Source organism: Panthera uncia, chromosome B4, assembly GCF_023721935.1.
Source record: "Panthera uncia isolate 11264 chromosome B4, Puncia_PCG_1.0, whole genome shotgun sequence".
NCBI lineage: Eukaryota > Metazoa > Chordata > Mammalia > Carnivora > Felidae > Panthera > Panthera uncia.
Genome location: NC_064809.1, coordinates 78461220 through 78479426, shown reverse-complemented (window position 1 = coordinate 78479426; position 18207 = coordinate 78461220). Strand labels below are relative to the sequence as shown.

General features: G+C 48.0%; 1 protein-coding gene across 1 annotated transcript; it reads left to right on the top strand.

The window, feature by feature from the left end:
• The first annotated feature begins 12948 nt into the window (after positions 1-12948).
• On the top strand, positions 12949-17083 carry LACRT (lacritin). The gene is made up of 5 exons (XM_049625670.1): positions 12949-14028; positions 14818-14865; positions 16005-16109; positions 16487-16573; positions 17009-17083. Exons 1-5 carry the CDS (start codon positions 13971-13973, stop codon positions 17068-17070), a joined length of 360 nt encoding a protein of 119 aa, XP_049481627.1. The 5' UTR covers positions 12949-13970; the 3' UTR covers positions 17071-17083.
• Positions 17084-18207: the final 1124 nt, after the last annotated feature.

The window sequence follows — 18207 nt, the reverse complement described above, 5'->3', positions numbered from 1 at the left end:
GCCTAGGTTCCCTTAATAAACCCCACAGATACCACAGCAAAGCATACCTCAAGGGACTGGGTATATAAGTGAAATTCCCAGTTTCCAAAAGATTAATCTAAACATAGTCCACTAGCTCCACATGCCTTCAGCCCAAATTCTGAAGGCATGTGGCTTCACACATTTAGTCTCACTTCATCAAAAAAAAAAAAAAAAAAAAAAAAAAAAACTGCCTTCTTACTGCGTTAAGGCATCTTGATTCGGGCTGTGAATACGAAGACAAGTTAAACATGGCCCTGGCACCACACAGCTTGAAGTCTGGTGTGGGAGACCTAGCTCTATTCAGATAACCTGGGGACGGGCTGATTGATGCAAAGAGAGAAGGAAGCACAAGGAACCAATAAGAGCACACAGCCCAGAGCTCTGACCTAACTGGGTAGGGAGAGGAAGGAGGGCAAGAATGCCAAGGAAACTTCCGGGAAGAGGGTATTCCTGGTCTGAATCTTGGAGGATGAATAGAAAGAAGCCATGCCATCTAGATGTAGGAGAGCATTAAAGAGAGTAGGCAGAGGAAAACACGTAAAGAGGCAGAAGCTAGAAAAAACAAAATTTATGCAAGAGATTGAAAGAAATGTGACATGACTGAAGCAGAGTCCAGATGAGGGAGTGAGGAGGGGTTGGCACTGAAGAGAGAGACAGGAGACCCTCATGAAAGGACACATGAACTCACCCAGGCTTGCCTATTAGAAATCACTAGACAGCCAGTAGACTGGAAGCTGAGACTATCAGAGGGAAAGCCAGTGATGGGACCATGTCTTTAGTGGAGATGAGAAATGGTGGAGCCCTGGAAATGACAAAAAGGCAGCATGTAAAGAGGGAGACGTGATGGGTGTCAATGACCTTGTGACATAGGTGGTCTGGGAGAAGGAAAAATGTGAAATTCCTCTCAGATGTCTATTTAGATTGCTGGGTGAATGTTGTGCTGTCCGAACAGAAAACAGTGGGAAAGGATGAGCAGGGGATGGGGGGAAGCTGGACGAGACCAGTTTGCAGCTTATAGGGTTTGATAGGTTTCCGGTAGGTCCTGTAACTGCTCATTTGTTGGTGGGTATTAACATCCGGGTGATGGATCAGAGCTGGAATGTGGATGTGGAAGTAATAATTGTGACTCTAGGGAAAGGGGGAAAGGGCTAAGAATAGAATACTGGAGGGCAGTGAAGGGGCAAGGAAAGGTGAGTCAGGGAGTGAAGGGTCGCCAAAAAAGAGAGGAAAGGAGGGGGAGAGAGAGAGAGAAAGAGAGAGCATCCCAGCATATCACAAGGTAAAGGGTCAGCTGTGTCACAAGCCCACAGGCTGGGAAGTGGAGATCGTATCTGAGCACCTTGATAAGGATTGTTTCTGTCCCAGGGATGGTAGTGAGAACATTATGGGGCGATGGGAACATAAAGTAAAACAAGAATGTTGAGGTAGTTTTTTTCAAAAGCTTGCTTGTAAAAGGGTTGGAAAGAAGTCAGAAAGGGATAACATAAACACTTTGTTTATTTTTTCATATTAAAACTTTTTTGACGTTTATTTATTTTTGGAGACACAGAGAGACAGAGCGCGAGCAGGGGAGGGCTGTGAGAGAGGAAGACACAGAATCCAAAGAAGTTCTAGGCTCTGAGCTGTCAGCACAGAGCCTGACACAGGGCCCAAACTCACAAACCGTGAGATCACGACCTGAGCCAAAGTCAGACGCTTAACTGACTGAGCCACTCAGGCTCCCCTATTTGTTTCTTTTTAAGATGTCTGTCTGTATATTGAAAAGAGAAAGCCAAGAGAGGATCACAGTGAACTAAGCAGGAGAGAACGGGGTGCTGTACAAAATGGGTTCCTGAGGTGAGGTGGGCACATCCAGAGCTCGGGGAGAAGCCTCTCTCCTTCTACACATCTGAACTTCTCCCACTGAACTTCACAAGTGTCCTGGATGGTTCTGCACACTGCTGAGACAGAGTCTGAGACTATGTGGCATGCCAAAGTCAGTCAGTTACTAGAGAACCCCACCTCTAACCCTGTGGACTAGGAGGGGCATGCCTTCTCTTCCAGGGCGTGATGACTCCTACTACCACTTATGCCAATTGTCATTGTATGCCAAGTGAGGCCCTTGCCCACTGTGTGTCCCTCAAGACAACACCACAACCCACTCACCTTTGCCTGTCTGGACCCAGCAGTGCCCAGCAGCACTGGTTTGATCGAAACCCTAGTTTTCATGTTATCCTCAGCTCCCCAGCTTGGGCCTGAGAACAGATGGAGGAGGGAGATGGCCCATCTTGACATAGATATTCCTCAATAATGGATAATTATGATTAATTATACCACAGGATAATGACTATGATTTCCAATCATTGAATGAAAAACAACTGAAGTGGGGCAAGTGATTGCCTCTCCCGAGGCCACACAGCTAATAAATTACAAAGTCAAGTCACAAACCCGTATCTCCAGGGCTGGCTCTGTCATCCCAACCAAACACAAGTCCACAGGAAGGGATTGCGAGGTGAAGAGGGCACTTTTGGATTCTCCACTAATCTGGATTATCCATACTACTGGCCATCCTCCCCAGCTGAAGGACAAGCCCAGAAGAGACTACGTCCTCCTACTAATTTACCCAGAGACCTTTCTGGAGTTGACAATGATTAGCTGGAACTGAAGTCACTTTGGTGACATCTACAGAGACTGAGAAACTCTGGTTACCGTATGGAGAGCCTCAGAGAAGTTCCCAGCATCTCCAGGCCTTAGTGAGGAGGGGCCTCAATATGTCCTGAAGGCAGCCTCCTGGGATGGACTTGGCCCAACCCCAGGGAAGCTCCAGCCACTCCATCATCTCCTGAGGAGGCTGAGTCTGACCTCCTGGGTCACATGGCCACTTCCCTGTGACGGAGACATTTCTGGGCACAGCCCTCCTGCCAAAGTCCTCTCCTCAGAAAGCTCTCACGGTCTCTCTTAGGACCCAGATATCACCAGAGATGGCAGCCCAGGTGATAGGTAGGATGGTGAGGGGAGAAGCAGGCAGAAGATGTTTGGATGCCAGTCAGGCTTGTGCTGGCCCCAAGGCTGATGTCCAGGACTGACCTACAGTGAAGGCGGCCACTGGCCAGCCCCAGCCAGCCCTTGTTGACTTAACAGGTGGCTCTGAGGTGGGAGAAGAGAGGAAAAAGAGAGCACACCACTGGAAGACTGGTTCCCATTGGTCCCTATCATCATTAAAAGAGGCCCAGAGAGACAGTACGCACACACTAGCTCCCAGGACCTCCAAGAATTCTGTGGTATACCTACTCTGGCACATGGAAGCATGAGGTTTACAACTCTCCTCTTCCTGGCAGCTCTGGCTGGGGTCCTGGTCTATGCCCATGAGCATGGCCCTTCCCCTGCACCCATCCTTATAGCCGCCCTAAGGTGGGCCCTGCCTCCCCTCCTCCCTTCCCCTGCTCAGCAAGGCAGTTCTCCCAAGTGTGTCTCTCCATCTCTCCTGCCTGCCACCGGGTTCACCACACAAGGGCCTGTGCCCACTAATGAAAGGAAGTGAGGCACCCTCCGGCACCTGCCTGGCTCTACAGCCCGGCCTCTGGTTTGCCCGTTCTTCTCTAGCTACTATGGAATTCCTTTTCTCCACCAATGAGCTTACCTTTGCCACCTCCCCAGGCTCTCATATAGCTGCTTGACCATCCCCCACCCCATTCTTTTACCCGCCCACTGTCAACGCCTCCTATCCAATCTTCAAATGCTTGCCCCTTTACCTCTTCATGACTATGGATTGATTTCCTCAGAGCAGCCTCACTGAAGTCCCAGAACAGTTTAATTCCCTATTACCCATGTTATTACCTCCTGTATGCCTCCTTCCTACCACCATCATGAATGTAATTAAATCATTTTTCATGTAATTATGTTAATTCATCCAAATCCCCAACAGACTGTCAGCTTCCCCAAAGACTATCTATCTTCCTCAAAGCTATATCCTCAACTTCTAACACAATATCTAGTACCTAATACGTGCCTCATTTATGTTGTTGAAAGAATGATGGAATGGAGGGTTGATAATAATCAGAACCCATCCTGCCCCATCACTACAACCAGGTCACGCCCCTTCCATTTTAATTAAGAAACTCAGACATCCAACAAGGTATAGAAGAAAGTCAGAAAATGATTCCATTCTAACAGAGATGTTATAAGTTAGCCTAGGTCTTTGGGGGAAGATAACAGAAAGACAGGTTTGGTTGAGATATTAAAAAGCATTTCTGGTAGACCTTGTGTGGCAGACATTTCTTTCCCATCTGTCCACACCCATGCTCCTGTGATTAGAGGTCTTGGAACTTCAGGGAGCCCCAGTTGGATCTGGCTTACCCACCTGACATGGCCACTCCTCCCTCCTTTGCCAGTGACACAAAGGCTGCCTCTGCCCCAGGATCGGTGAATTTATGAATCCTTCCTCTCCTACCTGCCCCAGCTCTGGGTGAGAGGGTTAATGAGGAGGGGTGTGAGTAGATGAAAGAAGAGAAGTAGAAGAGGCATTCAAGGCAAAAGGTCTGGGATACCCACCTCTAGGAGCCAGGGAGAGGAGAGACTTCCTGAAAAAGAAAATTATGTACCAGAACAAGATAGAGCCCAGGGGAGGAAAAGGTCACCCCTGCCAGAAGTAAAGGAGGGAAATGGAAAAGATAGGAAAGTTCGTCTTGACTAGCAGGAGGAAGACAACATGGTGGGGGGGTTGTCAGAAGTTTTCATCATGTCCCATCCTCAGCAACACTGCCATTCAAAACCTTTCATGTGGTTCCCCGTATCCTACCACATAACTCCCGTTTCCTGGCCTGATGCTCATGGTGCCCATGATCTGGGCAAATTTAATTTCCCCAGACTCTACCTCTTGCGTCTTCCATATCAGGCAAAGTGAATGACTTCCCTTTTCCTGGATAACTCTCCAACCCCTCACTTGTCCAGGCCTAGCATGCTTCCAATCCCAGCCGTTCTCCAAAGCCTGCCCCCCATCCCCACTAAGAGTTCCTCCAGGTCCCTGAAAGCCTATGATACAAGCTTCTTCTTTCCAGCTGAGCTCCATCCCTCCCACACCTGCACCCACACTCTAGTCTGTCACAGAGTATCTTGCTCTGTGTGGCATTTTCTGTGTGGCCCACTCGCATTCCCATGAGGGAGAAGTTAGTCCCCTGATCAAAACCTCTCCACACTAGGAGGCTGGTTTAGGGGATGAAAACCAGTGGTGAGGGGCGGTGGGGGGTGGTGGTGAGAAGGGGGCATTCTCTTTTAAGAGCCAACTGGTCTTTTCTTCTCTCTGAATCATAATCCACTGGAGGAAAAGTCCATGAAAGAACAGGAGACAGCAGGAAAAGACCAGAGCTGAAAAGGCCTGTGAAAGAGTAAGGCCTGGAGGGGATAAACACTACCACTGGGGGTGAGGAGGGAGCTCTTGTTCCTTTTACTCTCTCCACCTCTTGCAGCAGCCCAGGAGGCATCAACAGCTGAAAAGACAAATGCAGAAGCCCTGGAGTTAACCAAAAGGACACCAAAGACATCAATGATGCTATAGATCCAGCCTTGGACAGGAGGGGGGGGGGCAGGGGTTGGTTCCTACCTGCTCCCACACACAGAATTACTGGAGTGGTAATATATGCTGTGTATACCCACCTACCACCTTTCCCGTGAGAGAGCAGATGGTTCCCTCAGCAAAACCACTTCACTTTAGGGGTCCCCACAGTGCCTAGGGTGGGGGTTGGGGGTTCTCTTACAATAAAACCACTCTTCTGCCCTGAATTACTATCTGTCTTAGAAAATGGCCAAAAGGAAGAAGATGCTATTAAGGAACTCACAAAGCCAGCACTGCATACAATTCAAGCTCTAAAAAACAATGGTGAAGGTGAGTGTGTCCCGAGAGGAGTGGGACTTTGTGGGCCCCAGTATCAGCATCCCTATCCCTCCCTCCAAAGCCATGTACCCAATCCCACCCCACACGTGAGTCCTGGAACCACCACAGCACCTCCCCACTGAACCTTCACTCTTGCTGTGCCTTTAAAGATCTCCAATTTTTCATCCACATACAAACCACATGACCACCTGATACCAGATTGCCCCTGGGGTGTCAGCTCCAGCCTTCCCACTGCAGAGCCTGCCCAGGTGGAGAAAGGCAGGTCTCTTGGGCTCTGGTGAATCTACCCTTGGCTCCCGTGCAAGGCCCTCCAGGGGCTGGGTGAGGTTGGAAAGCAGAAGACTGAGTTGAGGAGAATGGACATGGCGGAGCTGGGGTCTGAACCACATTCATATTCTCTTCTTTCCCACTCTTTCCTCTCCATCCTCAACTCTCTCTCCCTCTGTCTTTCCCCCTCCTTTTCTCATTTTTCTATAGCTATCCTATATGATGTCATCCATGATATTAAGGATAGGGGCACCTGGGTGGCTCAGTCATTTAAGCATCCAACTTTGGCTCAGGTCATGATCTCACAGTTCGTGGGCTCAAGCCTCACATTGGGCTCTGTCCTGACAGCTCAGAGCCTGGATCCTGTTTTGGATTCTTTGTCTCCCTCTCTCTGTGCCCTTCCCCAGCTTGCACTTTGTCTCTGTGTCTCTCAAAAGTGAATAAATGTTAAAAAAAAAATTGTTTAAGGATAAACCCAACTTGCAGCCAAAACTGTAATGAGAAGCTAAGAAATGATGCCCAGAAGCACGCAGGCTTCAAGACAGTAGCATAAAACCTAAAAAAAAATTTTTAATTAAATTAAAAATAAAACCACTATTAAGCTGAAAGCATCAAACTTAGAGTATGTACGTGCTTTCTTCAAAGAGAGGGGTGGTGAAAAGCCTAGTCAGGTGTCCCCAGGATGGAGGGGTCCCCCCATAAGGCATCATAAGCACCCTGGCTCTTCACCCTGAACAATAGCTTCCAGACTGAGCTTTCCCAGAGAGCAGAGACCCCAGAGAGTTCGTTCACTCATACCTGCCCCCTCATCCATGTCTGCAGGAGCTGAGCCTCCCAAATTGGTTTTCCTTTTATTCCTCAATTTCCCTGCCCAGTGACATTTTACTATGCATCAGAACGTTGACTGAGACTTTTTCCACAGCCCCAGAATTGGCCCTAGGCCCACACCTGGAAGCCACAGGCCATGAATAGCCTACATTCCATGGAGAACTTCTGATACTAGGAGCATTACACCACTCTGCTCCCCACCCTGAGACTTACCAAGAGTTAGAAAAGCCACCCAACCCCAGTCTACCCCTGGGCTAGCATTCCATGCCTATGGAGTAGGAAAAAATGGAATCATCAGAGTCACTTGCTCTGTGGGCAATGCAGTGCTCCTACCAGAGTTTTTTCTTGAATGTTCCATGGAAGAAGGAGGGAGATGCTCCTTCCCTCCTCCAAGTCAAGTAAGGGGCTGTGGGAATCACTCATAGATTGGAGGTTCTAGTCCAAAAGGAGACTGGTACTCCCCTCTCTGAATGGATGCTCACTCTAGGCTAACCCGGATAGCCCAGACTGGAGCACAGTAGGACAGCTCTGGGGAGAGCCTGTGTCCCCAGGTGGCAAGAATATGTTAGTGAAGGCTACACTACTATAAATAATAACCCAAAGTATAATGGTTCAAACACAATGGTACATCTTTCTCATATACCAGATTTGAGGGAAGGGGGCAGGAGTCAGACCTCTCCATGTAATCATTTGGGGATTCGGGCTGGCAATTGCTTTGGCATCAAGGTCATTCTGTCATCTTCTTCACCATTCCAACCACACAAATGTGGAAGGATCCCACAAGATTGCTTGAAGGTTTGTCTGGGCTACACTAGTAAGTGATATAGGTTGTTGGCAAGAACTCAGTCTCATGGCCACACTTAACTGCAAGGATCTAGCAGGAAGATGATCAGCATGAATGTTGGTGTCCCTGTGGCAGAAGTTGTGGCAGAGTGAACCGCAAAATTGGTGCCTGATTGCCATCTGAAACTTCTGGAGGCAGGAAGTGTTTCATGGTAGACCATAGAAGAGATCTAAGAACACACTCCCACCTCAGTCTCCTGAAGCCTTTGGAGGGCAAGGGAGAGAGCTTAGAAATTCCCGTTGCTCTCATGAATGCATTTAGAAAAGTGGTCAAGGGCCAAGAATCTGTACAGGAGGTTCCAGGCCAGGAGAAAGGAGGCAGAACCTGGTGACAAGGTTGAGTTGTAAGTCACTCACAGGGCCCCAGAGGAATTGTCACTTTTTGAGGGGTTCCACAGCAATGGCAGGAGCTGGGGTGAATCTGAACACCGTCCACCTGGAGACCATCACACTCTACATCAGTGGAAGTCCCTAGAAGAGCAAATAAATGGAGACCAAGCCAGAAGACCAGGACCTCTCCCTCCATTAACAGGAACCAGTCACCTTAGACGATCTCTGCCTGTCCTGTCGCACCTCCCTGAGATGCAGAACCTGACCCCTTTCCCCCTTCGTGTCTCTCCAGTTAAGTGTCTGCCGGGGAAGAAAAGGAGGAAAAGTTTTAAACTGGAAGGACTCTTAACCAAAAGACACTAAAAAAGGTAAAATCTGCTTAAATATGTCACTAAAAATGGGAAAGGGAGATTTGACATATTTGGAAGCACTGTTTGCAAAAAAAGAAAACACCAAATCCTAGCTAGTCAATTAACTGTTGTTTCCAAAGATAAAATTAACCCACAAGGACCAGGATCTGCCATCATGGAAATAGCCAAGAACTGAACACTCAGTTCTGAAGGGGTCTTCTGTCATGTCTACTAAACATTCAACTCCAATTCTCCAAAAATTCAGGAAAACACACAGAAGGAGACACAAAGAATGATAAAGCAAGCATGATTAAATGTTAACATTTCTGGACTCCAGTTCCCAGTGGACCTAGGAAGAGTATGTGAAGATTCTTGGTACTATTTTTGCAAATTCCCTGTAAGTCTGAAGTTATTTCAAAATAAAAAGTAAAAATACTACAGAAAATGTAAAAGGAGAAGGAGAAGGAGGAGGAGGAGAAGGAGGAGGGAAAATAAAATCAGGAGGTTTCACATGGAAATCCAGATCTCCAGTTTCTCTTGAAGTTGAATGTCTGGCAACAATCAGCTTGAGGGAGGGGCAGCTGACCACTTTAGAGGCCCCAGGCACACCCCAATTGGCTCCAGTTCTACCACTTCCTCCTGACTCCCTAACCCTGAGGTGGAGGGACACTTCTCATTCATCATTGCACTGTTGTCTGCCTTATATCTGGCCTGCCTGGCTCATCTATGTTACCTGCCTGACTCCCGGATGCATTGACATTTGCAACCCTTAACCCTGACCTTTGACTCCAAGTCCCTGGATCACATGGGAGCCATGAGAATTCTTTTGGCTTAGACCATAGGCAGAAAGGCTGGCTCTTTGTTCTTTATGGCTCCCTGTGGCTCCCTGGAGCTCGCCACTTCACCTGTGAAACCAGAAACGGAAAAAAGAGTCCTTCATATTAAGGTCTGGAAAAAGCTTCCTAAAGTTGCAGAGGATGTATTTTTCCCTCTAGGCCCTACCTGATGTCCACTAAACCTTCCAAAATCAAAATGTTGAAAGATACTGTAATGGTTCATTTTATGTATCATCTTGACCGGGCCACGGTGCGCAGCTATATGGTCAAACATCATTATGGATGTTTCTGTGAGAGGGGAGTTTGAGTGAGATTAATAGTTAAATCAGTGGACTTTGAGTTCAATGGATTGCCCTTCAGAATATGGGTGACTCTCGTGTAATCAGTTGAAGGTCTGACTAGAACAAAACACTGACCTCCCTGAGCAAGAGGGAATTCTGCCAGCAGTAGCCTTCAGACATGAACTACAGATCTTGGACTTTCCAGCCTCCATAATCATATGAGCCAATTCCTTAAAATAATACACACACACACACACACACACACACACACATGCAATTAGCTCTATTTTCCCTAAAGGACCCTGATTATTACAGGTACTAATTAGTTAAGACTAGAGAAACAGTGTTATAAAGGCCTAATGTTTACTATAAAATAGATTTCATATTCAAGCATAGAGTTGTGGTTGATAGCAAAGACTCTGGAGCCAGAAAGCCCATGTCTAAAACCAGCTCTGCCCCATACTAGCTATGTGATCATGGGCCAGTCCTTTAACCTACCTTTACTTTAGTTCCCCATATGTAAAGTGAGAGTATTAACAGTACCCATCTCATTGGGTTGTTATGCAGATTAAATGAGATAAAATTTATAAAGCTCTGAGAACAGCGCTTGCTTGGCACATATTATATGTTGTATGTTTGTTAAATAAGTAGAATAAGAGTCTTTAAAATAATTCTACTCATTGCTTTGTCTTCACACCTCCCCCACGAACAGATGAATGATCAAGGACATTAGGGGAGTGTAGCAATTTGGGCCAGCCCATAAGAGCTTGGCAGAGAAGATCAGCCATGTGAATTGCACCAATCAGGGTAAGATACCCCTCATAAACACAGCTTAAGTCTGTGTCTTGAATATGTGAACTATCTACCCCAAGAGTCTGGGTCACTTTCTCCTTTAGAGTGTCTTCTAACTCTCTAACCCCAGGACAGGGTTTAACACACAGGAGAAGGGGAACAAGGAGGAGACATTCAGCATGGGTCAGACAGGGTGGAACGTATCACTCAGGGTCCTGGCAGAAAACCTATGGCATGATCAGAAAGTTTTTTTAAGAGATGTTTTAATGAAAAAAAAAAAATTATTTACAGAGGTACAAGTAAGGACTCACAGCAGCAGAAAGCCATTACCATCCCTAACACTGAAGGGAGAGGAAATGGCATTCCCTGACACCAGTTAGGAAATGGAGCTGTGGAACCAGTGTCACCAGACAAGCTATTGTCATAGAGGAACACAGCCACTGTTACTCCATGCTGTATTAATAATCGGTGGCTTCATAACAAATTATTCCAAAACCTAGCAACTTCAAATAACATCATTTCTTACTTCACAATTGCTGTGAACCAGGAGTCCAGATGTAGCCTAGCTGGGTCCTCTACTCAGAATCTCTGACAAGGTACAATGAAGATATCATCAAAACTGCAGTCACCTCAAGACTCAACTACAAAAGGACCCACTTCCAAACTCAATCACATGATTGTTGGCAGGATTCAGTTTCTCATGAACTGTTGAACTGCAGACTAAGGCAGCCCTCAGTTTCTTGCCACCTGGACCTCTCCACAGAGCAGCTCATGCTATGGAAGCTCTCTTCATCCAGGCAAGCAAGCTGAGAAGACTCAGAAAGAGAGAGATATTATACACATAAGCAGGACAAAAGTCATAGTCTTTTATAACCTAATCTCAGAAATGATATCCTACCACTTTTTCCATTTCCCATTTGTCAGAAGTGAATCACTAGATCCAGAACGGGTATTACACAACAGCATAGATACCAGGAGGTGGGAATCGCTGGGCACCATCTTAGAAGTCTATCTACCAAGGTATCTACCTGCCACACTTGCCAAAGCAGGGAGAGAACAGGAAGAATGAATGCCTTAACCTCTCTTCCCATTCTGACTTCCCACTAGTGTCTCCCATTGGCCAAACTCAACTAGAAGCTAGAAGGCAAGAGAGCCCAGGTGGTGCACCCCATAAAGGTCATCCTTCCAGACCAGTGCAGAGATGGTCAGAGAACAGATCTGAAGCAGGGAAGGAAGCAAAGAACTATGAATAGAGAATAACCAGGAAAATAACGAATAAGAAAAGACACCTTGGCAGCTGACAGAGTTATCATGGAGGTCAGATACCTTAGAAGACAAGACATCACAGAAGACAGCTCTTCACCCAGATACATGAGGTGCATCTCTCTTCTTTAAGATACATATCCAATTCTTTCCCAGGCCCTATAATTTGGCGTAACATTTCTCCTGGGCCCTGTTATAAAATACTGAAAATTTTCTATGGAACTAAGTTCCCTACCTTCCATCTCACCCACATTTATGTCAATACCTGCCTCTTTAATTCATGAAGCCAAGAGGAGAATTAGGAGAGGAAAAGGGCTGAGCAGTGACATTTGGAGAGACCTTGCTCTGTGACAGCTCTAGTGTTGATGCCAAAGTTCTAATTTCCTCTTAGAAAAACTTGTGCAAATATCATGGTTTGCTCCTGTTGGTTTTTTTGATGTGCTCATGGAGACCGTTGGGATCTAGAGGCACAGCCTCTCCTACTATAACGTACACATGGACACACATACATGCACCCACACACACACACACACATACCAGGGCACTGATGCAGTCAAAACTCTCTCCTGCTCCTCAAGATCTCCCCATCAAGTTAAAGCCACCACCATCTTCAAGGCTTCCAGGCCTGGACCCTTAGATGGGTTGTTAATGCTAAGTCTTGTCCCTGCATTAATTCAATGCACCCCTCTTCTTCACCTACTGGCCATCATTAAATGCCAGATAAATCTTAAGTATCAAATCACACAGGGAGTTAGTGGGTGAGCAGTCGCTTTAAACCCAGTTCCTACTTGACATGACTGGAGCAGATCAACCTCCTGAATGTCATTGTCATCTTACCTGCAGGTTAAGGATGGGTGAAACCTAGATTAAGGATAGCCCCAAAGGACCCACCCCTCATGCCTGTGATGTCCCACTCCATCAGTTTTCTCTTCCTTTATCTTATGAGGAGACTAATGCTCTGAACCCAAGCACCCAAGCACCCTCATGTTATAAACTTCCTGATACCCCCTCTCCACACCAATCTTCAGAACAGCCTTGAGGCAGAAAGCTGCAGGACCACCCAGGGCCTGGCAAAAGCCAACACCAAGCAAATGAGAGTCACAAACTTGTATACAGAACCCTCTTCTCCACCCACCACCCCTTCAACCGTCTCCTGTGTCTCCTTCACCCCATTCTATTTGGCATTCAGCACCAGCCTGAACCAAACCTACCCAGAAAGATGAGCCTTCTGCAAACTACAAGTATCCCACACATCTGCATAGAATTTTATTGTTGAAAAAATGCTTTGCCATGTATTATCTCACTTAATTTCCATCACAGTTTTGTACATAGCAGCTGTAACTCCCAGACGACAGATGAAAACCCTAAGGTCTTCAGTATATAGCAATGTACCATCCTGTGTATATGCCAAAGCCAGAACTCAAGATCCAGGCCTTTTGAATGCCAGCTCAAGGAAGGAAGAAATCCCAAGTCAAACACAATTATCTGCTTCTCTGGGTTGTTCACACCATGGATCAGCTCCCCACTTGAAGGAAGAACCAAGTTCCAACTTCAGTGAACCACCATTGTCCTGTAATCAGAAGATCCTCTGAGAAACAGGGGCTCCCATCAGTTGGGCCTGATGATAGAGGTTGACAGGGGTCCATCTGAGGGTTAGGAGTTCCTCCTAGGGGTTAGATAATAACTTCAAGAGCAGGAGACAACTCCAGAGAAGTCATTCATGCCTCCAAACCCGTCCCCTCAAGAGGAGAAAGGAACCATGAACTTAGTCCCCAGATGTTCTGAGTGTGGCCTCCTGGGGAAGGAAGCTCACATAGTCTGGGGAAACCTTCAAGCCCCTGCACGGAGTCCTGTACAGATCGAGGCAAAAGGTAGACAACATGATCTTACAAACACCCAACCTCCTCCTGGGGGAGACGCCAGTCCTATTAATACCATCAACAGACACATTCTAGAATCTCCCCAAACAAAATTTGCTCTGCATCTGGTCCCTGAGATCCCAAGGATGTGAAGCCAGAGGGCAAATAGGAAGGAGAAGGAAGGGGGGAGGAAAAGGATGGCTGGAAGTCAGTAGGGAAAGGATGCCAGCTACTAGCCAGCCCCAGATATCCCTTGTTGACTTAGCAAGTGACAGTCTGGGGAAGAAGGGGAGGAGGACACAGAAGTCACACCCCTCCAAACTTGATTCCCATTGGCCCTCGGGATCCTTAAAAGGGCCCAGGAGTATCTGCACTGGTATTCCTGGACCCTCTGAGGATTCTGTGGTTATACTTGCTTCTCACTCCACAGCATGAGATTCTCAGCTCTCCTCCTCCTGGCAGCTCTGGCTGGGGCCCTGGTCTGTGCCCGTGAGTATGGCCCTTCCCCTGTACCCCACCAGAGCCCTGACAGTCCAGGGAAGCCTTAACTCTGGTCTTCATTTTTCTCTTTCTCTCCCAGTGCTGTCCTGGCTCCTCCTGTTCCTGCAAGTGACTCCTGCCCCCAGTTCTCTGCCCATAGGCTCTTTACCCGCGTTGGTCAGGGAGCCAGGAACCCCCTGGCGCTGTCTGCTCTCCAGCCCATCCCCTCATACACCTTCCTTTATCCACTTTATCCACTATGCTCCAGCCACCCTGGCCCTCTGTAGGCCTTCTGGGCCACCACATAGAGGTGCAGGTTGTCCCCTGCACAGGGGTGCCAGGCAGGGGATGGAGGGGGCTGAAATCTAGCCCATGGTCCATTTGCCAAGCAATGGGCCCTGCCCATGGCCTTGTGTCTCTGGATGCCTCTTCCTGAGAAGAGCAAAAAAAAAAGAAAGAAAAGCGCTATTCGTGCCAGGACAACCCTGCTGCCCCTCGAACACTGGGGCCTTCCTTCTTGCTCTTCTTTCTGCCTGGAATTCTTTTCCACTCCTTGTCACTCTCCTCCAGCCAATCCAGAATGTCACCTGGCCAATGCTTTCTCATCTGTCAAATCTCAGTTCAGATATCAATTCCTCAAAAAAGCCTTCCATGAACATGTAGGAAAAATTAGACCCTGCTTGCTGTTATCACACCACTCCGCACTTACCCCTCTAGCACCGTCACACAGTGACTCAATAATTATGGCTCAGATGGGTCGGGTTCAGTCCTTACTGTCACCTCTTTCTTCCACTGCAGAAGATGCCTCTTCTGATCCCACCGAGGCTACTCCGGGGACTGTGGCCAGTGAGTCCTTCTGTCCCTCCTGTCCCTGTGCTCAAGGGGAGGGTCTAACAGCCAGGGATGTGGGTGGAGGCTGGAAGAGGAATGGGGGGTGGGGGTGGGTCCTGCTCTTGGTGGTAACAAGAGGAGCATGGATGGGGGTGCAACAAGGCTAAGGATGAAATGGGACAACCCAGGCAGGCAAGATCAGTAGGAAGAATGGGGAAAGGGTTTGTTACGGATAAAAGGGAGAAAAAGATGAGGTTGAGTGATAAGGGAAATTATACCCATGCGGTATTAATACCTTCACCTACACACCCTTCCTGTAACTCCCAACTCCTTAGCAAGTTGCCCGATATCCAGCTTCAGACTCCATTTGCATCCTGGTTTTCCATGCTTCTCCTTCATGTACAGCCCACATCAACTAAATTGAACTTGTTTGCATTCTCCATTCCTATCCTATACACACCTTCCCCAGAACTCTGGCTGACTGACGACTTCCTGCCCCCAAGGAAGCCCCTTTAGAATATCCTCCCTGCCAAAATCCTGCTTTCAAGACCCAGCGTCGCTCTGACTAGCTCCTTGATTCCCCCCATATCCTAGCCCAAATACCTCCCCAACCCTGCCCATTAGAAGCATGCAACCCTGCCCTCCAACCCTGCCATCCAAGAGGCACTGTCTTAGTCCATCTGGGCTGCACAGCAAATCACCACAGACTGGATGGCTTAAACAACAGACATTTATTTCCCACAATTCTGGAGGCTGGAAATCCAAGATCAAGGGGCCAGCATGATCAGGTTCTAGTAAGGACCCTCTTCCAGATTACAGACTGCTGAGTTTTCACCACATCCTCACATGGCAGAAAGAGCCCTGGGGTCTCTTTTATAAAGACATTAATCCCATTCATAAGAGCTCCACCCTCATAACCTAATTACATCATAGGTCCCACCTCCTAAGACCATCATACTGAGGGGTAGGATTTCAATATATGAATTTGGAGGGGGACATAAACGTTCAGTCCCTCACAGGCACTTGTGTGTAGAAATCGTATCATCTCCGTAGCCTGGCCCCCAGCACATACTAGGTATCCTGGGCTCTGCCACTCGTTCCAAAACTAAAAACCATTTGACTTTGCTAAAATCAACAAATTGGCGTGTTTGCAGCTGAACCTGAAGTGACTACATCTCCAGCGGAAACTGTTTCACCCCAAGAGACACCCCAGGAACCAAACAGCGCCACCACAAGTAAAGAAGGACTAAACCCACTGAGTAAGTCTCTGTCTCTACGCCAGATGACAACCCAGAGGAATCTCTGGTGGCAGGCCTCCATGACACTTCCTCCCACAGAGACGAGTCCAGGGAGAAGCAGACATACTCATTCCCCTGACCGTAAAGTCGCAAGTAGGGGCTCACACTGTACCCACTCACACAGCTTCCGCGATAGATTTTGCTGCCTGCACCCTCCATGGTTTCTTTCCTGGCCCACCCGCCTTCCTAAGAGAAGAAGCTGGGCCCCTCAGCAAAACTTCTTCACTTTAGGGATTTGTATAGGAACAATGTCTGGTGAGGGGCAGGAGGGGGAAGGGGGAGTTTTCTCGAAATGATGGGACTTTTCTGCTAATGTGATTCTTCTGCTCCAAAATTAGAATTCCTGGTGAGCAAAGGTAGCTTGGTAGCAGAACATGGCTTTCAAGAAGCAAGAAAAAAACTGCGTGAAGGAAAACTTTATGAACGTGAGTATATCCCAAGGCAGAGCCTTGTGGGAACAGGAATACTCACCACTCATCATCCAGGGGCAGGAGGTGGGTCAGAACCCCCTTGCCCAGAGACCTGGAAGTACCACAGCCCCTCCCCACTGAATCTTCCCTCCTGTTGTCTTCAAATGTCCCCAATTTCTCACACACACTCAAACCACAGGGTTGCCTGATGCCAGATTGCCCCTGGGTCTCAGCGCCAGCCTTCCCACTGCAGAGCCTGCCCAGATGGGGAAGGAGTGGGCGGGTCCCTGAGGCTCTGGCAAATCCACCTTCCATCCCTCTGACTCCCATGAAAAGCTGTCCAGGGGCTGGGTGAGGTTGCAAAGCAGAAGAGGGAGTTGAGGAGGATGGACAGGGTGGAGCTGGGGCCTGGGGCCTGTGAGCCTCATTCTCACCTCTGCTTTCTTCTAGGTGGAGTTGAATTAGCAGAAAAACTGAAGAAATTCGTTCCCAGTTCCTTTCTTCTAAGTTGAATCTAAGAATTTGAAAAGAACAGGGCCCCTGGACTCAAAGCCTTAAACATGCTTGCAGCCCAGAACGATTAAACTGAAGCATCCAACATGCTGTGTGCCTGTGCTCTGTGGGGCGGGCCCGGGAGGAGGTGGGGAGCAAAGCCATCCGCTGGAACGCCAAGAGACCCTGGGTGTCCTGACCCAGGCCCTTGGGCCTGTCACGCCTTCCTTGAGGACACAACCCCTAACAAACCCTTTCATTTGCACTGAGCCACCAGCCACACGTGCTGGGCCTCCTTCTAGTGCAAATGCCTCTCCAGTTCTGGTCTAATCGCTCACATAGAGTGCCTCATGACATTTGAGCATTTCCAAAAATTAAATCAACCTCCAAAGAACCAGGATTTGTCATCCTGAAAATAGTCAAAGCCCGAGTCACTCTATTAAAGCCATTTTCTGGTGCCCTTATTAAAAATGCATCCCTCCTGCCTCCCATTCACCCTTTCTACACTGGGCCCAAGTGAAGGGCAATGGCTAATTAGACCAGATCAGTAAAATAATGAGCCGCTGAAGTGAGAGCTGGCACTTGACTAAAAGGCCTATTAACCCACTGCAACAATCCATGTGATTAGCGTACCCCGTTTCCCTCCACCACAGTCTGGGATCGCACGTCACACTCTGCACACAGGTGAGCAGGGGAAGAATATTCATGACTGTGGAGGAAGACAGGACAACGCTCTCCTGCCAACCCTCTTCCCAAGCCTGGTGTGTGGCAGGGTGTGCTTTCTAACACTCCCAGAGTCCTTGATTCTAGATGGTCCTTCCTCCACCCCACCTAACACCCACCCCCTCTATCCTTGGAGTGAGAGCATTCGACCTAGACCCTGTTTTATTTATTTTTTATGTATTTATTTATTTTGAGAGGGGGGCAGGGGCAGAGAGAGAGGGAGGGAGAGAGCGAATCCCAGGAAGGCTCCACACTGTCAGCACAGAGTCTTATGTGGGGCTTGAACTCACAAACCATGAGATCATGACCTGAGCCGAACTCAGATGCTTAACCGACTGAGCCACCCAGGCACCCCGACATAGACCCTGTTTTAAATGGGGTGAAGAAATTCATCTCCTTCCTCCCTCCTCCCACCATGACGACACATTCTCCAT

Coding starts and splice junctions, on each gene's coding strand:
- LACRT (XM_049625670.1), top strand. CDS start 13,971: ATGAGATTCTCAGCTCTCCTCCTCCTGGCAGCTCTGGCTGGGGCCCTG. Junction 14,029..14,817: donor TGGGGCCCTGGTCTGTGCCC/GTGAGTATGGCC, acceptor CTTCCACTGCAG/AAGATGCCTCTTCTGATCCC. Junction 16,574..17,008: donor TGAAGGAAAACTTTATGAAC/GTGAGTATATCC, acceptor GCTTTCTTCTAG/GTGGAGTTGAATTAGCAGAA.